The sequence below is a fragment of the Pogona vitticeps genome, chromosome 5 (genome assembly GCF_051106095.1).
Source record: "Pogona vitticeps strain Pit_001003342236 chromosome 5, PviZW2.1, whole genome shotgun sequence".
In the NCBI taxonomy this organism is placed as follows: domain Eukaryota; kingdom Metazoa; phylum Chordata; class Lepidosauria; order Squamata; family Agamidae; genus Pogona; species Pogona vitticeps.
The window spans coordinates 120,020,539-120,042,770 of NC_135787.1; the positions used below are offsets into that span (position 1 = coordinate 120,020,539).

Sequence of the window (22,232 nt, forward strand, 5' to 3'; positions counted from 1 at the left end):
CTAAGGAGGACTATCCTAGTTGGCAGGCTGCACTGCACACTTAATGGTGCATGTCCTCCAACGCCATTTTCATCTTCCCAGTCCAGGATACTATTAGAGATAAGGTGCTCTTCCTTCTTTACAGCTGATAGTATCCTTGGACACATAATTATCATTAAGCATATGAGAGAAAATCTTATTTTTAAATGCTTTGTAAAAGGTCAGAGCTCTTAGAGGCAGGAACTTTGCTGCCTGCAGTGCACATGTAGCCTAGGAGCAGTGGGAGATTCAACCACAGGCCTCCTGAGTCCTAGTTCAATGCTCTATCTATCACACTACACCGATGTCTGTTTCTAAATTATAGGACAACTTTACAGCACTAGCAGTAAGAAAATTACGAATTATTTTTCTAATCTAGATATGTGTCAGCAACCAAGAGGTTTTTCTAGCTTAAATGATATTTTTTTAAATAAAATGCCGGTGTTTGTACTTTTGGAATTCTGCCTTAATTTATTCAGATCAAATATTTCTTTCTTTATACACATGGGCCCACATCCTTTTAATCTAGTTACACTGATGCAGCACAAATGGTGTAACTTTTGGAGACAAATTACCTCAAGTTAAGAAATCACCACAAACATTATCAGTTGCATACTGATTTATATGACTCAGTGTGCAACTGATAATATCTCCAAGGATTTTTTTTAATATGGAGCAATGTGCCTCCAAAAGTTACATTATTTGCATAGCCATGCAAGATGATTTCGGCTACCATGTTTTAGGAATATAAATGGCAGTTGACCCCAAACAATAAACATGATTGTTACACTACTTTTTTGTACACTTTATTTGCATTTAAAGGATCATATTCTCTATTGTACATTTTAAGAACTGTTATACATCCTATGGGTATGAAAACAAGAAATGATGTTATCAGTATTTATGCCATGGGCAGATTATGTGATACTTACAACTACAACAATCACAATGGGTCCTGCAAAGCTCCAAATCAGAGTGTCATGAACAGAGAGCCAACAAAAATCAGGATTCCCATAGCCCTGTGGATCCAGGCCCACCGCAAGCCCTGCATCATGACACAAACACAAAAAGGAACTCTGAGGTGTGAAGTCCATCAATAAGGCCAAGGTTCACATTCAGTCTCTGTTCAAAGACTAGTGCATAACCATTGCATAAAAGAAATGGTCTCTCCCTCTTAAGACCCTCACCATTCAGAAAAACAGACTATACAGAAGGATGGAAGGTTCAGTCTATCTTGAGCCGACTACCTGAGCCCATCAGGACTGTTCTCAAGTTTGTAAACAGAGTCTTGACTGCAGTACTGCAATTTAACCATTGCACCACAACTGATTATAAACATTTCAACCTCATAAACATTTCACTAAATGAAAAAGAAGCAAATTCTGCCTTTTAAGTTTGAATTTCACCTATTATGAAATAGGTGCATGATATTCCCTAATAGAATTTTGGCCACTGAGATCAATGGGATAAGTTTTTTATCATAATTCATGCAAGTCTTATTGATTTCAATGAGTTCTACACTATAATGCTCTAACATTATAATCTGCTTTTTATTTTATTTATTTTTAAGCTTGTTCTGAGATGATTTGTCATTTGGGACAAACAGTGGGATACAAATGAAGTAGGTAAACAAAGTATTTTGCTACAAGTCTGAAAGAATCCAATAGGAATGCTGCTGCAGGAATCTCACACCAGACTGTCAAAGTGTCTCTTAAGACAACACTTTCTATGTGTTTTAGTATCTTGCAGACCTAAATAGGTGAACCTGCCTGGCTGAGGATAGTTCTCATCTATGAAGAGACTGATAACTAAAACTTCAGTATCAACTCATGAGAATAAATATAGTAAATGTAATTAGAGAAATCTGGAAGACCTGCCAGAGAATTTTTTGGTGACTACAGTATTTAAAATTATTCCAGGTTTTTTTTTCTATGAGGTTTCAACTTTGACATGGAGAAATCTCCAAAAGCTCTTGAAGCTACTAGACAAAAGACCTTTCAAAAGAAGCAAAGAGACACATAAATTTTGTTTACCTTTCTGGTACAGAGAATTCATTTCTGAGTATTGGGCACAGTTTATATAATAAGATGGCTGACAAGTAACCTGCTTTTCCTAGCTTTTAGTTAACTTTTCTCAAAGAATGGTTTCTGCAGAGAAACGAATCCAGTGGAGAACAGCACTATCACTACTCAGGTATCATTTACACCCAAAGCCCTCCGGGTGTGTTAGACAACAACCTCCACCACCCACCACCAGCACAGCCACAGCAAAGAATGCTACTTGGATGCTGTCATAGATATTTGTCAGAGTAAACATTGTAAGCGTTTTCATGCTTTGACAACCTCCTGCCTTTGCTTCTGCCAAAACCTGTATCCACACCTGGATACCACAATATTTGAATCTATAACTGCAAAGAATAATTTGAGGTGTTTTTTTTCCCTGTTGTGTGAATATGTCATTTTGTTTTGGTATGTATGTGTAAAATATATACCCTTATTGTTTTACAAAGTTCAGGGCAAAGTTTGGGATCGCTGCTAAGCTTATACTGCAGCTATATTAACAGAACAGTGTGTTGTTTTCCAAGACACATACTTCTGAACTTTAAAACTCCTGGCTTCCTGGGAAATCATGCATGACTCATAATAAGCTGTCAGCACACTTTATTCTCTACTCTGAGTCACAGTACCACTTATGATCTGAAACAACTGTCCTATTTTTCATTATCAGTTACTGTGCAAACATGTATGAGGACAGAGACTGGCTAAGTTCTAAATCTGCATGCATTAGAGAAGCAATTAAACATAAATTTTAAACATACAGAATAAGCTGGAGCTGAAAAGTGAAGATGCAAATACTGTTTTACACTGGAACCAGGGCTTGGGCAGAACTCCCCTTAAATCTAAGCAGCTTCACTGTACATGTTCTTGCATGTTCTTATTACAGAAAATGTATCTGTCAGAGGCAGAATCTTCTAACAGTACTCCTACCTGTGCATTTAGTATCATTAACCATTGCTATATACCTTGCTCTGTAGAGTTTCCATATGTTCACATACTTTGCTACATAAAAGGAACCACTGTCATCTTGTCATGAAGAACTGGTTTAGAAACAACGATTCCCTCGCTTGGATGCTAGGTATTCTTTAACTGCAACTCCCAGAAGCCCTAGCTAACTCAGATGATTTGCACAGACCATAAGCAAAATTTTTGTATTCAAAAGTAGTCTACCAAGAAAGCTTTGATTCGATAAGTCTAGCACATAATCACTGCTGCCTTTTGCACTTTGAATTTGAAACTAACCAACAAAAAGAGCTGCTAGGAGCCAATAGTGAAGGAACACTGTGAATCTCACTGTTTATTTCAGAAGTGACAACATAAGTAAAAAATATATATATAACGCTACGAATGTAATGAGTCAAACGTTTTGATTTTGTCACATTAATAGCAATGAATTAATTTTCCATTTTCTAACGTTTAACAAAAACTAACTTTTAAACCAAACTTTCTGACTGCTGACAGAATTGCAGTTCTAGCTGATTAACAAATTATAACATATTGACTAATTAGAAATATATTCCTGACGGGTAATAAAAAAGAATAAATACCTACAAAAAATCAGAGGTGCCAGGTGAGGAGATACGTAGATATTTGTCCCCCCCAGCACAAAGAAAGATACCTCTTGTAAGGAAGTATCTTCCTGCTTCACGAAGTGTACTATCTTAAACAGAAAAAAACACTGTGCTACAGCTTCATTCATACAGTCATGTTAGGATGCTTTACAATGCAATCCTGCATATGTCTGCACAGAAATGAGGATCACTGGGTTCAGTGGGATTTATTAACAGGTACAAGGACACAGGATTACAGCTTTATTTGATTAAAACTCATATAATCAAATGACCACAACTGTTTTAATGAGTGTTGATCCTACTAATTTAGTAGATTTGAGCCTGTGGTGCATGAGCACTTAATGTCTTTGATAATGGCTATTTTCTATTAACAGAAACATTAAAAAACAAGCAGAACCCATCTCACACAGATTTAATTTGAACGATCTCACATTTTGCTTTCGGCAGTTCTGAATGTGTGAAAAAGTCCTGCTGGAAATGGACCTTTTCTGAGGCTTATGAAAAGTGGGTACAGGATCGCTGGCATTTCCAGCAACAGCACAGAACACAGGGAGGCAACTTGAACCCACCAGATGTTTGTGACACTCAGCTACCTTCAGCTCTAACCAGCATGGCCCATGGTGAAGGATTCTGCAAGTGGAGCCCAACAAGCACTGGAGAATGAAAGTACTACAGAACGGGGGGCTCTGTATATCTGTCTTAAGCAGTGGGCATTTCAGTACTCACATAGGACACTCAAGAGAGAGGCAGCCCTTTGCGTCCTCTCGTTTCTTTCCCTACTGCTACTCTGAAAAATCATTCCTGAAAACACCAGATATCCTCTCTTCCCTGTTGCTCCCCCAATGGCACTACTGGTCTTGGAAACATACCCTTTGCTTTCCTCATGGAGGGCATGAACTGTGGTTAGAAGGAGAGGCAGGTGGACAAAAGCAGTATTCTCTGTTAGAACAGTAGAGAGCAGGAGGAGGCAAGACAGCAGAGGATGAGACAAGAAGGGAGGGAGGTACGAAAGGCTCATATGTGTTAGGGAAGCAACTGGCATTGCCATGTTTCTTGCCGCCTTCACTTGCCTCCTTCCACTCTTCCACAGAAACATCTCACACACTGAAAATGGTGCTTTAGAGTTAACCCCACCACAAAACCAAGCCTAGTCAAGAGCCCCTTCTCTCTTCCCATTTCTGTTTGGCTGCGGATCAAACTAGATTATATGTTTGCCCCCGTGCAGAAACAATCTGCTTCCTTAAGATACACAAAATGTCTGTTGTTTCCATCAGGAGTTTCCCTCACTTCCGATATCTTGTATTCCAGCATGTTCAGCTTTATGATGGGTCATTGGAATTTTAACACAAGTTTCATTGAGACATTTATTTCTGAGGAAACTGTATTGTGGGACAAAGAATGGGCTAATTAAAGAGAATGTGCATTCCCCTTAATATCTTGTTTGATGCCAAGATAATATTTCTACATCTGCAAATAAAACAGAGTATCTCTGCCTCTATACCTGCTCAGAATTTACAAAACATTACAACTCATTATAAAATAATTATAACAGAAAGAATGAGATTATTCCGTCTTCAAACGTGTTCTTGGTGTTGTTTTGGCTTATTGTTTTTAGTATGGTATTTGTTTGGTCTTTTTTTAGTTTTTGTATGCTTACTATTTTTAGCTTTAAATAAATATGGTCTATTCGTGATGCAAGCTGCCTTGGGATCTTTTCAAGTAGAAAGGTGTGGTAAACAAACAAAAACAAATCTTCTTTCAATTTTAATTTAGTTCTGTTCATATCTTGCAATTCATATAGAAATTGCTTTAATTAGAGAAAGAAACATAATTATCTTCCTTCCTTCCTTCCTTTGGTCTGTGAGTCAACATTTGGATGTATGATTGGTTAGTATATGGCTGAAGATACAGCCATTTCTAAAACTAGGTCTATTATGGAAAAAGGAAAGGTATTTATGGTGGATCTCTCTATATAAGGCAATTAAGATCTGTCAGGTTATCTCTAACACAGAACATTCAGCTCCATTAGCAAAAAGCAGTCCCCAGGATTCTCCAATAAGTAATCATGACAATTTTGGGGGTTACTAGTAAACCTGTGTAGATATGCCCATAATCTTCCACTTCTTCTCCACTGTTTTCTGCCTATCTGTTTGCCCACCCTGTCCATCCCCCCTTACCTGTTATAATGGCAGGAATTCCCCAGCCCATGACATAGTAGAACCTCATGTGTCCAAAATTGATGTTTCTCACTTCTGTCAGCATACGGTAGATATGAAGCTGTTCAACGAACATCCAAGCAAATGTGCTCATGTAGAAGTAATGCAAAAGAATGGCAATCACGGTGCAAACAAACTAGAAAAACAAAGAGCCCAACTCAATTAGTATTGCTTCTGCTGAACCAGAAAACATTCTAGCACAACAGACAGAATTTTTTTAGATATAAGCAAATGTTACAGTCCAAACCTGAAGACCTTGCCATGTGCAAAGAAGGCCTTGCCTTTTCTCCTTTGGTACAACCGACTGCTATTCGATATTACATAATTTAAGAAAAGACTTGATGGAGCAGACCACTATTGAGTGCAGTACCCTATTTCTAAAAACAGGCAACTAGATGCTTCTGGTAAGCCTAGATGAAGGGCATAAGGACTACAGTCCTCTCCAGTGTTTTTCTCCAACTGGCATCCAGAAGCACACTGCATCTAATCCTGGAGCTAAAAATTAAGCCATCACGCCTGTTTTGGAAACTTCAATATTTCTCCAAGTCTGGTAGTATTTCTTAGGGCACACTTGCAAAACCTATGACTCACCCAGTAGTCAACCAGGAACCTCTCCTCTTACTGTTTCTCCCATGCTTTTCTCCTCCATTGCAGCTATGGCAAGGAGATCTAAAGTTTTCACATTTGCTTTTAACTTGCATCAATTTTAAGGTTCATCTGAAACCAGACAAACTGAAGTTAGTTGTAACTAACAGACCTACATAAAACTGAAGTAGGAAACTGCTTTGTTCCAATAAACCAGAGTCAAAACCTATTCATCACAGTTGATGGTTTGGAAGTAACTCTAAATTGTGATTATTGGAAAACATGGGTGAAAGCTACCATATTTTTCTGTGTATAAGACACCCCCGTGTATAAGACACCTCCCTTTTCTAACCCAAAATTTCTTTCTTTGCAAGAAAGTGAAGGGAGGGAAGTGATTCCTGCTTTCCCTCTACATTCTCATTGCAAAAATCAGCTTTCCCCCTCCACGTTTTGCGAAGAAAATGGAGGGGAAAAGCAATTTCTGCTCTCCCCCTCCATTTTCTTTGCAAAACGTGGAGGGGGAAAGCTGATTTTTGCAACAAAAATGTAGGGGGAAAGCAGAAATTTCATTCCCCCCCCCCATTTTCTTTGCAAAACGTGGAGGGGGAAAGCTGTTTTTTGCAATGAAAATGTAGGGGGAAAGCTGAAATTGCTTCCCACCTCCATTTTCTTTGCAAAATGTGGAGGGGGAAAGCTTCTTTTTGCAACAAAAGTGTAGGGGGAAAGCAGAAATTGCTTCCCTCCTCCATTTTCTTTGCAAAACATGGAGGGGAAAAGCTTCTTTTTGCAACAAAAATGAAGGGGGAAAGCAGAAATCGCTTTCCCCCTCCATTTTCTTACCCAAACAAGGAGGGGAAAGCAGGGATCAAAGTGGTTTAATCCCTCCCCACCTTACTTCTGAGTATAAAATGACACTCAATTTTTCCTTTAATTATTTTAGGAAAAAGTGACATATTTGTACATGGAAAAATACGGTAATCATATTTCTGAGGTCATACCAGAAGTACAAAATACAAATCCTTCTATCTCATGGCTTGCTAATGCTTGTTCCCAAAATGAAACATCAGTTTATTTTTCTGTCCAAATGCCTCCTGCACAAGACCACTAAGGAGGGGTGAGCAGGTTACTATTAAGTCTTCTAATAGAATCAAGGCATACATTGTGTGGTTGACCTTCCCCAGTAACTGTATGGACTACCCTCCTGTTTGCAAAACAGGATTTGGGGTGCTGTGGCACTTTAAGGTCCCTTCCCAAGTTTTCACCCATCTTAATGCAACTGTGAGGGATTTTTTAAAGGCTTCTCAAAATGTTTACTTTGCATAATGATGAAAACTGCTTATTTCGGGCATACAACAAAGAAAGTTAGTCATTTTGGTCTATCTATCATCCACGGATGACTGAAACCTCTCCCTGCTGTGTGACTGCTGCTTTACAAAAGAATATAAAAGCTGAAGAATGCCAGGAAACTCTGTTTCATCTGTGCTCCCACATTCTTTGACTTTTCATGCTCATTAATGTGTGACTCCCTGGATAATTTTTATTCTACAAGGAAAGATTACTAATAGTTTAAAACACATGCAAGAGCAGACATCTCTTAGCAGTCATTTCAAGGAGCGGCCCTTTACTATGGAATACTTCAGTTTGTTAAATCGTTTAACAAATAATTTAAGGTATAAGATTGTGTAATGCATTCTGGTCAAATAACTGTGAAGATTTCTTTTTTAGGCTGGTACTTTCATGCCAATATTAAAGAAACTTGTTTGTGAAAACCCTAGGAAGTGTCAGTATGAGTCATTCTCCGTTATTTGCTGAAAAAGAATGATTGACATAATTTTAAAAAGACAATTAAATGAAAAGTGAATGCATCATCTAAAGCAGTGGTTCTTAACGTGGGCGATAATGCCCCCCAGGGGGCGAATTCATTTTTCAGGGGGGCAGTAGAACGAAAAGGGGCGGTGTGGGGGCGCTGGAGCAGAAGGGGGGCGGTAGGGGGGCGCTGGAGCAAGCCAAACCTGTGAAGATGGCTACAGCCTTTTTACAGTGTGCATGAATATATATTTTCCTCCAATCTTAATTTAGTTTCAGAGTTTTTGTCTTGAAAGTTTTAGTTCCTGCATTTGTTTTTATGCCCTTTTTTATATTTCTTTTTGCATCTTAAAATTCGCTTGCAACTAAATCATTAAATGTTACTTTTTGGGGCATTTCATTTTCTTGGAATTGAATTTTGTTTTCAGGGGTCATTGGATTTAAGTGTAATAAATAAATAAATAAATAAATAAATAAATAAATAAATAAATAATAAAAAAAGATATCATCACCGTGGGGAGGGGGGCGATGATATCTTTCTCAATGGCTCAAGGGCGCGTTTCTTTCAAAAAGGTTAAGAACCACTGATCTAAAGTCTTCTGGAACTAATCTGAAAGCCCTAAACACAAATTCATTTCCTTATGTTAGTAATGGAGCCTTCATTTGTTAAAGGAAAGACAAAGTTAAAGAGAAAGTAAACACAGAAATACTTTCACAGTAAAATCTCCTTTTAGGTACTAAGCCATCTCATGAGGTGGGAAAACTTGCTATGTGCACACCTACTGCTATGCTAGATTATCAATCTTCCATGCATATTCTAGGGAATATTTATCCTAATTTTATATATATGATGGCAGAACAAATGCTTATATTCATGAATAGACAGCAGCGGTGATGATGACACCAGCATTTTTTTCTTTCTCCCAAACACAAACGTCAGAAGCCTGGGAAGAAGCTCCAGCCTGGACAGCTACAGCAGCCATCAACTCTGCTCCACCTGCCAGCGTTTGTCTGGGGTCTTTGCTCTTCAACAGACTGACTGTACAGCACAGGTCAGAAGGTATTTTAAGAATGATGGCAGGTGTTGTGGACATGCTCCTCCTTTCAGCATTAGGGGCTTGAAAGAGAGAAAAAAAGAACCTGGTCCAGCATCTGCCTTCCACTAAAATGCAAATACTGTATCTACATGGCTTTTTGTGTGTATTTTTCCTCTAAAGAATCTAGTGATAAAAAGGTACCACTAGAAAGCTATGGTAGTTTTTTTCCCTTGCTCTTAGAGCAGCACACTCGTGCAACTTGGTGAGTTCAGGAGGGATGGGGCATGAAGGCAGACTGTGGAGGGACTGCAAGAGTGGTGCTGGGGGGGGGATTGAAGTCACATTCCCTAGAGCCCCCCCCCCCCAAAAAATATGGGGCCTAGCAATATCACTTTTGTTCAATGGGAATGTTTTCCAAATAAGTATGCAGAGCAGTGCAGCTATAGTTGATGAAGGTTGTACCATGTGTGCTGTATAAATGTCTGAATCAGCTGTGGTGCTGGTGTGGTAATAAGTGTTTGCATTAGTAATAAGCAAGGTCCAAGGGTCTGGAGGGCCTTTTTAAAGCCTTGAAAACCTTTTGAGGTTGCTCCATTCCCTTCAATTGAAACTGGAAGTGACCCGGTTTCTTTTTTTTTCTGCAAGACTGTGTTTTAGAGGAGTCATTCTTCCATTTTTTTAAAAAATTGTCAACTTGGATTTGAAAAAAGAAAATAAAAGAAATTCTGCTGAGGCTTGTTGTTGTTGAGACTCCAAGAACAACAAAAATGGCCGGGGGGGGGGTGCTATGGGGTTCCTAATCCTTGTCTATACTGTCAGTGTCAGGTCCCCTACTTAAAACTCATGAATCAACCATGATTCTCTTTTACCCATGTTGTGCTAAATTACAACAGGCCCTGATCAGGATTGGCAGGAATGCAGGATCAGCCTCTGGGGATGGCTTCATTGTTGTTGTTCTGGTTAAATGCAGAAAAGCAGTGCAAAAACAAAACAATTAACTCTTACCAGATTTTCTGTTTGGTTGATTCCTATCAGGAAGACCAGTTCCGAGAAGAACAAAGCAGCCACCAGGTTTTTGTGGATGCTGTGCAAGTTGGAACGCAATGTTCGGATCAAGACAAGAAGTATAAAGGTGAGCAACAATGCTACTAGTGAGATGGAGACGGTTGTGTAAGTAATAATCTTCAGAGGAAGTGCCTCACCATTCTGTGAAGTACAGGAATAATTACTTTTTCACTACATTCCATTCTCAAGTATTTTTTAAAAGACAAAATTACTCTCTTAGTCACTGAATGAGTTTGACAAAAGAGCATGGGGAAAGCAATGTAAAAAGGGGGGGAATGGCAGTGACTCACCCTCCAGAGCACGATAAAAATGCCTCAGAAACAAGACTTTAAAAGATGTCAAGTACTATCAACTGATGTGGAGGATTAAAATAATAATGATAATAATAATAAAGAAAACCACAATTAAAATGGATTTCAAACCACTTAACTAGTTTTTACTTCCCCCACCTCCGGATGTATAGCTTTATGTGGTGTATCTGTTGCATCAGGAGAGCATTTTATGCCAAAAGGAAAACCCTTATGATTAGTATACCTAAATTATCCTTTTGTGACTGAGCCTTTTTGAAAGGGTAGTAATGCAACCTTTTACGAATATAATCCCATGTGGTGAAGACAATGGCATTCATGAGCATAACCTGCAGTCTCTCATAAACACCACAGCACTTGCCTACAGCTATCCTGCCCTGCATTCAGAGTTTCGTGAGGAATCTGACGCCTGAGCCAGAATAATGTTTAGAGCAAATTTTGTATTCACTGCAACTGTTTTTACTTCTCAGTGAAAGAGGTCTTCTCAGTTTGTCAGGGGGCAGTGAAAGGGAATAAGGAGCTGACTCCTCCTTCTTCTCTATATAATGGCAGAGGCTACTCACAGGAGCATAATGCATTATACTGCGAAGATCAAGCCAGCTTTCAGGGTCATGTTGAATTTACTCTGGGGGGGTTTGGGCCTCAACCCATTTTGTCCCATCAGTTACACTAGAATGATAAAAAATCCCCCATACGAACTAGATGTGACGCACACACATGCCTAATAGTTTACTGTATGGACCTCCAGATATTTTTGGATTGTAACTCCCACTCTGAGAAAACACTTACCTAGTCCAACATTTTATTTATACAATAGCCGAACAGCTCCCTATGGGGCGCCCTCTAGCAAGACAGAACTGTAACTGCAGCCTCTGTCTCATATTCTCCAGCAACAGGCATCAGTTGAAATATGGTTGTCCTGATTAATAGCCACTGATGGCTTTAACCTGCATACATTCATGCAGTTTCCTTTTGAAATCATGAAAGCTGAACAGCCCTTGATAAATCTTGTAGCAGGGCATCCCACAGTTTAGCTTATATGTTACCTGAAGAAATACTACTATTTTGGACCTTCTACTGCTCAGCTTCAGTGGATCACCTTCATTGCAAGTATTATGAATAAGAGAGACATGCTTCTCCCTGCTGACTTACTCCACACCACTGTACCTTTATACACCACTATTATGTCTCCTATTACTCACTTTTTCTCTAAGCAAACAGCCTAAAATATTATAAGTCTTCCTAGTAAGGGTGGGAATGTCCTCAAGGCTGGGAAGATCCTCAAGGGTGGGAAGGTCGTCATGGGTGGGAGGGTCCACCACCATAGCCAATGGTGAGAAATTGTGGGAAATTGCCATCCAAAAACATCTGGAGGGTTGTACTTTGCTCACTCTTGCTTTACAGCAACATAGAGACAATAAGTACCACATAAATAAGGTGGAGCAGTTTGAAGTACTCATTTTGTATTGGCAAGCCTTTCTTTGTGACTCTAGCCATCCAACTAGATGAGTTTTAGAGACAAATTTTTCAGGAGAACAATGAACTCATTCATAAGAATGTGGAGGTGAGGTCATTCCCCGGAGATTTCCATAGCAAGTGAGAGCAAAACAAATGAACAAAATCCCATCTGGTAGGTGAAATAGGTAGCGGTATCAGAGTGCACTAATCTGACAAACTTTCAAGGCAAAATCAAGACACAAGGGGGGGGGAATATCACATTTAATTACTTTCATCAGACCCTCTTTATTTTGCCTCAGCAGCCTGCAACAAAATCAGAAAGGAGTCACTTACTTCACGTTTTGAAATATCCATTAGGACAGCAAAACTGGTCATGTGGTTGCATTGACAAACAATATGCCTCTGGCTTCTAGAAAACAACTCACATCCCTTTGTGGACCAGCCTCCTGTTTCTCCAATTCTAGTGAGTGAGAGAAAGGGAAGGAAACAAGGTTCAGTCACATTAGTCGTCTGACCAGCTAACAGATTAAACGGGCTAGTCCTCAAAAACAAGGAAACAAATCAACAAGCAGCTCTGTAATAGGTCAAAGCTAGTCACTATTTAGACTAGTGCAAGGTCTTTGCTTCTTTAAACCTTGCCTCAACATGACAAATGATCAGATTATATATAGGTAGCTTAAATAACCCATTATTACTATTTTACGAGACAACTGTTTCTTTGATCTTCAAGCACTATTGAATCTTCTCCTGGTTAGAAAGCTTTGCTAAAACCCTATTATTATAAGTCTCATTATTTGAGATGGTGTATATTCTTACATACATATATTGACTGTAGCAATGTTTAGTTAACATAGCATAAGTCTATGTTTCACATACCTCCAAACATAGCATAAAATTGCATTTTCTACCCACACTTTGAAGCATTATATATTTCTTTCATATAGCCATATTTTTTGCATATTAGAAGTGTAAGTCACAAACTAGACAAAATTAAATGTCCAAAATCTTTCGGATTTCTATTCAAGGATTAAGTATATGCTTAAATTAAATAATTAATTTTCCACTGAATTTAAAGTGCTTAACTATGTCATAATTAGGATTTTCTCTTATTTATGGTGCCATGGCTGCTCTTTTCAATCAATCCCATGCTGCTAGAAGACTTTCTAAAAATCAGGCTCCAGAATACTTACCACCAACTAGCTGCCTATCTAGTAACAGACCTGTAGATATATCTCTGATAGTAAGTGAAATTGTTACCCTGATCCTCCATCTCTTACTCCATTCTCAAAATAGGTTTCCACAAAGCTAAGTTAATTATCTGACATCTACAGTCTTGCATTCATATGGTTTGCCGTTACATCATGATCAGTAAAGATACAGGAGACACCTCAACCTAAGGTAAATGTATTATATGGATGGCTTTGCAACGTGACAGTCAGGTTCTTTGCGAGAAACCTGAACATAAGGGCAATTGTGGGGGAATTACATGCCCTTTGCATGACTAGTCACATACTGATTGCAAAACAGAGTGTGCAACCAGTTGTGTTACTCATCCTACAAAGGATAGCCAAGCAGTGGTGGAGGAGATTGCTTATGTAACTGTCCTTGCATGCATGGAAATTCTTAAGGGGATACTGGCCAATGAAAAAAATGATGGGCAGAAAGCATGGACTATTCCTTACTGAAAGAAAATTGAATAATGGGAGCATCAACAAACTAAGGCTGTGCTGGATTTGGTCAATGTGAATATGAGCTCGTGCTGACACATGTAACTACAGATGCCATAAGCTTTTTATGGAAGCATATTTTTTCATTGTGATCAAATCTTCAGATTAACAAATGAGTAGTTTTTATTTGTATGAGCCTAGAAGATAGAGTGAAAAGAAGCCAGAGGTTTCATTTAAACAATTTTCTTTTCACTCAAGGCATATACTGTAGTTCCAATTTGTCACTGCAGAAAATGAAGTTAATCAATGACAGAAACAGCAAGTTGCTGATAATGAACAGAACTGCCTGTAGGTCATGTTGCTGCTTCTTCAAAATAACTTCACAGTGCACAAGCCTTTCTGCGCTCCTTTAAATTCAAATCATCTCACTTTAAGAAGACATTTCCCCCCAGCTAAATGTCCTCCTTTTATTAGAGCCAGTTCATTAGAGCTTGAGCAAATGTGCAATATGTAATGAGCAATAGCAACCACCATCTCTCTCTCTCTCTCATATTACTGAGAAATTCTATCTATCTGAAAAGCTGATTAAAAATTGATATTTCCTGCTAGGCAATGACAGCCCATATAATGGGTGTCCTCTTTATCAAATTACTGAATGAATAAGGCCATACTATCACCATTGCCATTAAAATGTCTATATGCAAAAACAACTCTTTTTTAGATAGTCAATATTCAGAAACATACACAATTGAGTGGTTCCAGAAGACACAAACTGGCTTTGTTCTCTCTTCAGTTTCCAGCATGACATGGTCAACTGTGATGGGGCTCTCCAGAAAATTGGGCAAAGATTCTCCATCTCTATAAACTATTGTACTGATTATTGGAGTGTTAATGATGGGCCGATTGGGTAATCTGGAAGAATAAAATAAAATTATTGTTACTGATGTGCAAATATATACTAGCTTGCTCAGCTTCAGTGAGCCGAATTGGATCAAGAATCTGTTTTCATCTAGAGCAAGAGTTCTGCTTAAATAAGGTCTCCTTGCCTGATTCTGGGATAACCTGCACTTCCTACATAATATATGTAATGTACCTCATTCAGCAGAGCTTCCTGACACTGGCAGAAATACTGCACATTAAAAAACAGAAATGAAAAACCCACAAAACAGCACATCCATAACCTCAAACACAACACTTTTCAACTAAGCAATTTCATAAATTCAACTGTGACGGAACTCTAGCCAGTTTTCATGGTAACCACAGAAACAAGGCAATTGGCTGGGGAGATGCAGGAGGTGAGCCTATCCAGGACAGCCTAAAGGAGGAGGCGCCAGAAAAGCTGGAGAGAAGGAGAAGTTAGTTTGTAACAGAGGAGGAAGGTTGTGTATTTTGGCAGTTGGGTTGCAACTCAAGACAATCTTATGTTGAACTATGTTTTCCTTATCAGTTGTTACTCTATAATAATAAACATATCATTTTTTTCCTATCTTTAACTACTTGGTCTAGTATAGGGGTTCCCAAATCCCAGTCCGTGACCTGGCAGCAGTCCTCGGCCTCAGCAAGACTGGGCCGCGGACACAGATCTCCTGCCCCCCGCGAGCGCCGCTGCACACAAGCGTGCTCCACCCCCTGCGAGTGCACCACACGCATGCGTGCAAGCACCCCCGCAAGCATCGCACTCCGCCCCTGAGTGCACTGCACGCATGCACACAAGCGTGCTCCACCCCCCTGCTAGTGCACCACACCCCCGTGAGCATGCCATGCCCCCCCGTGCCAGCATGCCATGCCCTCCCCAGCTGGTCTGTGCTTGGGAAAAGTTTGGGGACCACTGGTCTAGTATGTTTATGGCTGGAGTCAAGCACTTTAAAGGAAGGTCATTTTAAAATGTGGCAAGCCTGGGCTGAGGCTGGTCACATCAGCAAATAACAGGAAATTAAAGAATGTCCAGGCACACATGAACTGGCCCTAGAAACTCAATATTTCTCAGCATATGGAGTTCCCATTTTACTACAGATTAGAGTCTAATCTAGAGAAAGATGAAGTCATATGAAAAAGTAATTTTCTCACAACTGTAGGATTAAAATTCAATGTAACATATGTGCTTTGTTCTCTGGTAGCAGAGCATTCAGTTCTCAGAACACAACAAACAAGATTCACCAAAAAGCAAGTTGAAAATGAGAAGTAATATATGCAAATTTTACCTTAAGCTCCGTCGATCAGGATCGTAGCTTTCAGGTAGAAACTGCCCTAGAGTTCGGTATATAATCACCATGGCAACTGCATATTGGTTAGACTCCTCTGGATGCCGTCGTTTCCTTTTTGCAAGTATATTTTTGCTCTTAAAGATCTCATCTTCCAGTTTAGGAGACAACCTGTGGTTTGGAGGCTTCACCGTAGGAACAACTAAAGATAAAATCAATATAAAATGTTGCTTTGCTATCCAGGGGTTTGAATTGTCATTTAATTTTTTTAAAAATAATAAATTACGAATTTTCAAAACATGAGATAAATTTTAAACAACACACTTTTCTTTATGTTATAAACATTTTAGCTTTTTTAATGGCAAAAGTTACTGGGGAAAAAATCTCTTCACATATCAGAAGAATGGCCATGATGATATCCGTGCTAAAGCTGGATCAAAGCGTTCCAATTCAACATTGTGGTGTCAATCACTGCGTGGATGGTAAAATTTGCTTCTTGTCAAAAGCAAGAGCGAAAAGACAACTTTATAGTTTATAAAGTGGCCCGGCATACATTTGTTATTAACACTTAATAACACCTGTTATTAAGTATGTGTTTGCTTAATAACAAAATTCAGAGCTATAGCAGCTCAGCTAGCTGGATTGCCTCAGTGGTTTAGGCATCTAATTGTGGAGCCAGAGGCTGGGAATTCAATTTTCCACTGTGCTTCCAGTGAGCAGAACTAGCCTTTGTGGTCTTGGGCAAGCACAGTGCCAGGGTGCCCCCAGAAAGGGGATGGTAAACCACTTCTGCATATTCTCTACCTGGAAATTCTGAAAGAGGTCACCATAACTCAATATTGACTTGACAGCAGATGATGATGATGATGATGATTACTGCTACTACTACTACTACTACAAACAGGCCAACCATTTTTCATTACAGATTGATTTATAACTATAGAATGTGGCATTTATGGCATTTACTAAGGTTTGTCTAATCAATTCTGGAATGTTCAAATTATCTCTTATTGTGTATCTGAGCAATTTTATCAGAAGTTAGAATTTTTACCTTTTCTGCTAGAAGCTTTGAGCAAAGTATCAGGAAACAAAACAGATGATTCCAAATCTCTGGGATAATCTTTAATCACATCAAATTGTGGTACTTTAGCTCCCGTAAAATTAGACTTTTCAAATATGTCAACAGCAATAACTGAAAAGAGGAAAAGATTTGCCATTACGTATATAGAGAGATATCAGTGTACGGAAACAGAGAGAGTTCAGATTTTCCACAAACGATTCATACTTTATAAATTGTACAAATTGAACAGAAACTGTGATCTAAAGCCACAGTATACTCAGTTAATCTTAAAATCATAAATCTCAGCATTAAAATTAAATTAAGTTAAATTAAATTAAAAATGAACAAGTAACCTACCCACCTGAATGACTTGTAGCAACACAGTCACTGAAATATTGTTGTGCAGCTCTGTGTGTGGAATAGTGGTGACATAATCACCAGTGGCAATTTGACGCTGATTATAGGCAAACAACCACTGATCAAAGATGGTTCTGGGGGGAACAATCCACTAAGGTCACATACAGCCTGAAATCCTCAAAGGGCAATATGCTACTGGTGCTGACATAATCACCAGTGTGTACAAGGAGTTGCACAACAGGATTTTTGAACCAGTAATCACAATTTATGGTCAGAATACATAGCCAGGATAAATTATTTAAGACAGAACTCAGTGTATGTTCTGAAGAGCATGAGACATCATAATAGGCTGTAGATGCAGAATCAAAAATACTTGAGTCTAAAAGATTTATGAATAGCCTGATTCAGTTAAAACTTGTGACTCAAGCAGTTTCTCACCTGATTTAGAACTTGTATCTTAACACATAAATACAATATTGACTGGAGATCTTTTGGTGAGTTTGGCACCACATATAAACAGTGAAAACCATATAACGCAGGTCTAGTTCTCTCCAAAATTTAGTCACACCCAGAACATGAAATAAATATTACAGATAACTCATTACTTGTAATAAATCATTTCTCCTAATAACAAATGTACACATAAATTACAAAAAAAATACTTAATGAAGAATAACTCCACTCCTTTGGAGGTCTAACTGCAACTTTTAGAAGTGATTTTAAAGTTATGGATATGAGCTCACTGAATGGTAGAGGAGGAATATCACATAGTTTCAGTGTTGTACCCTCTGCTGCTGAACAAAAACATTAAGATGTGTTAAATATATTCGCGAAGGCTTTCACGGCCGGAATCTAATGGTTGTTCTGGGTTTCTCAGGCTCTTTGGCCGTGCTGCTGTCCTCTGAAGATGCCAGCCACAGAGACTGGAGAAACGTTAGGAAGAACAACCTTCAGAACATGACCAAGAAGCCCGAAAAATCCAGAACAACCATTAAGATGTGTTATTTACAAGTTAAATAAAAAGTAAGTATACTAGTTACTTTTGAAAAAAGGGAAAGTTAAGTGTTATTTTTATAAATTAGACTGCTAACAATAGAAAATTGCCTGGTTTTATTAAAAACTGTAACTTTTAATTTAAAAAACCTTTTCATGGAACCTGGGGGTTCACAAATCTATTATTCACCAATTCTAATGCTGGAGGGGTCTCTTTATACTGAACTCGTTCTCCACTATCCTTTAGCCCATTACAGTGGTGCCTCACACAACGATGTTAATTGGTTCCAAAAAAATCAACGTTGTGTGAAAACATCGTTCTGTGAAGCACCATTTCCCATAGGAATGCATTGAAAACCGGTTAATCCGTTCCAATTGGAACGGATTGCCGTCTTTAAGTGAAAAAACCCATAGGAAACATCGTTGAGTGAAACAATGTTTCCTATATTGGAATGTATTGAAGCCGACTCAATACATTTTAATGGCATTCCGATGTCTCTTTTCCCTCATTTAAAAGTGCCTTAAACTGTTTGAAACCTGTTTTAAATGCTTGGCATCGATAGTCCAGCTTGTGAAAGGTATGCAAACTTAATTTGGTGTTGTTCTGAGTCTTCGTTCATTTTTGCTGATTTTTTAATTTTTCCTCATTGAAATGTATTGGACGGACCGTCCAATACATTTCAATGAGGAAAAATAAAAAAATCAGCAAAAATGAACGAAGACTCAGAACAACACCAAATTAAGTTTGCATACCTTTCACAAGCTGGACTATCGATGCCAAGCATTTAAAACAGTTTCCTAACAGTTTAAGGCACTTTTAAATGAGGGAAAAGGGACATCGTTATGTGAAAATCCCCCATAGGAAACATCGCTGTGTGAGGCAGCAAATTGATCAGAAAAAGACATCGTTATGTGAATTCATCGTTGTGTGAGGCACTCGTTGTGCGAGGCACCACTGTATAGGGCTAATTTCACAAACCTATAGAAATCTCAATGTCCAAAAAAGCCCTACCTATTTTCTTTGAGCTTTTTATAGTTCTCATCTCCTTTTTCTCACAACTCCTGTCAAGTCCTTCAGCAAACGATATCTCCTCTGCACTGGACATTTTTAGAACATAGTTCTTTGCTTAATGAAGTCATAAGAGGATAGCTTTATTCTTACAGTACACTTTTCTTGTTTCTTTGCCTCTTCCTGCCTTTTTGTATCACAGCACATGGCAGCTGAGCTACAAACACAGGTTTGTGGAAGCGTGGATGTAACTGAAGTGGTGGCTAGCCTTTGGCCCTAGAACACCCACTCCCCTTCATCACTGGCAATACAGGCCGGGATTTCTGGGAGTTGCTGTCCAAAACTTCTGGAGTGTCAAAGGTTTGCCACTCTTCACAGTTCCAGGATTCCAGCCAGCTACTTAAGGAGAATGAGTGTTAACTATGCATTATGGATAGATGATACTTCAAACCTTTTTGAGCAATCCAGCTTTTTGCTCTGTTTCCCTTTCTGGTTGCCACACATCTATCCTAGCAATGAAGTGTAAAACAATAGTGTGTCCAACAGTTTGGTCCAGCACGCCATAAGCCAGAGTAAAGGAACTTTGTGTCACACTTGTGGATATTTCCGCCAACCCTCACTGTACTTCAGTGAAGCAGGAGAGCAGGACAGAGGCATCATCTATGACATGGTCAGGCCTTCCTCCTGAGGTATACCACATGCCTTGCTGCTCATGCTGCTTTTGGCACCAGATAGTTAAAACATAATTCATTTACTTTTATTAGATTAAAAGGGACTAATTTTTATCCATGTATTGTCATGGATCAAATTGCAGTCACCAAAGGTTAGCCCCCCAGGGGAGAGAAAGCATAGCTTCTGTTTCCTTAATGGTAATTGTCCTTTAAGTCACATCTGGGAAACCTGTGGCAATCTAGATGCTGCTTGATTTCAATCTCCATCAAGCACAAACCAGGCTGGCCAACAGTGAGGCAGAATGTGAGTTATAGTTCAACATGAATTTTCCTCTACCATTCAGATTTTCATTTGTTAATGCATGGATTCAACCTTCATATACTTGAAAATGAATGAAAATAGTTCTAAAACAAGAGGCATGTTGTCTTTTTTTTTCTTTTGCCTTTTTAAAGACAATTTGCACAAGTGCTACAGCAACCATCATCTTAGTAGGGACATCCTCTCCTATGTGAAAGGAATTGAGAAATATATTATTTTAGAATGGTGCCTACAAGTGCAGTTTAAAATGTATTTGCATTTAAAATAACAAAATACCATCAAACTAACAACTGCTACACAGTTAATTGTGGGTTCTTTTAAAACTGATTAAAAAGCTTTAAAATTAATTCATCAAAAGACTGAGTCAAGTAACTGCAGGCCTAATTCTTAGGTATTAGGAGGTCACATATGTACAAAGAGATTGTTATTGAGAGAGAGGCACTTACTCAGGTTTGTGGCAACAATAATGAAAGGTTTCATGTAGGTGTTTCTCATATTCTTTGCCACATTGCTGAAATAGTCCTCGTAGTGTTTCAGCAAATGCGCTGTCCCTCCCTCCGTTCTCTGGATGTGTTCCCAATGCTCCTTGGTGCTAGGCTCCAACAGAGCACTCCCTGCTTTTATGATATTCTAAGAAGAAAGGAAAACATGCTATGTACAAAACCTCAGAACAATACTCACTGTTAAACAAACTTAACTGATACCACTGCTTGAAGTAAACATGCAAATTAAATAGTGCACATAAAGCCTCCTGCAGTTTAACTTACATGATGTGGGGGCATTACTATTTTATTCTGTTTCAGCTGTTTCATGATTAAATAGCAAGCCCATTGTTAGAAGATCACGATACGCTTAAGTACAAGTGGTGGTTTGCGAACAGAAGCAGAAATAATATTCAGCCACCGCTCTAATACGGAGCAGCAAATGAGAGAAACCAAGCTTCAGGCCTGTATAGACTCACAATGGTGATCCACTACCCCTTTCATGGAGTGCCTCCCTGCTAGCCTTGGTGGCAACAGGCATGAACTCTGCTCTACATCACCTCCTTAGTCATCACAGATAATCCAAAGCTGACTGCTATGAGAGGAATGGCCAGGCTCTGGATTTCTGTTCTTTTGGAGCCTGATCCAATCCAAATCAGAACTCAAAGAGGCTACTTTTTGGAGACTCTAATGTCCAGAATCCCTTGGCCAGCTTGGACCAAGGTTGTGATGGGGCCATTCCAGGCGCTGAAGTCCAAATAAATTAAAGTTACAATGTGCACATTAGAAATGTTATCCCAAGTGGGCATGCAAGATAATGAGTGGTGTCTCTTCATAAAAGCTACACAACTCTAGCCATGGGTAGAGCAAAGTAGCAATACTGCACACTACTAAAGTACTTTACAGAGGTCCTTTTTTGCTTGCTTTAACATGTAAGTTGTAATATTTTGCTTCGTTCTGCCCAAAAGTATAAGTTGCATTGCCAGAAAACAAACTGTTCCTCTAATGTTTATAAAACAAAACTGCTTTTCTTGTCCATTTGGACAATCTCTCTTTTACCAAGGTGAGACTAGAAGCAAATGCGTTTCATTAAAAAGTTAAAAACTACTTCAACTAAGCATATGAAAATTAAATGAAAAGTTGAGATGCACATTGTGAAGTTTATAGTAATGGAGGACTCAGTTATAGCAACATGTAACTGTTCTTCCCCTTTACAAATAATAAACTCTTTATTTGTCATTTATATATCATTTATTATGTATAAACATGATTCATTATCGTTTATTTGGGAGTGAGTATATGTGTTTAGAACATAGTTATTTTGGAGAATAACCTGAATTAATACTGGTTGG

The 22,232-nt window shown here is 38.8% G+C and overlaps 1 protein-coding gene across 4 annotated transcripts in view; it reads right to left on the reverse strand.

Moving 5' to 3' along the window:
• The window catches only part of CELSR1 (cadherin EGF LAG seven-pass G-type receptor 1), a 201,886-nt gene that overhangs the window by 16,192 nt on the left and 163,462 nt on the right, over nt 1-22,232 (reverse strand). For all 4 annotated transcript variants that reach the window (XM_078394390.1, XM_073000625.2, XM_020797002.3 and 1 more), the window contains exons 19-26: nt 20,845-21,028; nt 17,041-17,181; nt 15,990-16,191; nt 14,533-14,700; nt 12,455-12,581; nt 10,296-10,496; nt 5,824-5,998; nt 951-1,063 (exon numbers count right to left, since the gene is read on the reverse strand). In XM_078394390.1, the coding sequence (XP_078250516.1) occupies nt 951-1,063; nt 5,824-5,998; nt 10,296-10,496; nt 12,455-12,581; nt 14,533-14,700; nt 15,990-16,191; nt 17,041-17,181; nt 20,845-21,028 (1,311 nt within the window). The remainder of the gene's footprint in view (nt 1-950; nt 1,064-5,823; nt 5,999-10,295; nt 10,497-12,454; nt 12,582-14,532; nt 14,701-15,989; nt 16,192-17,040; nt 17,182-20,844; nt 21,029-22,232) is intronic.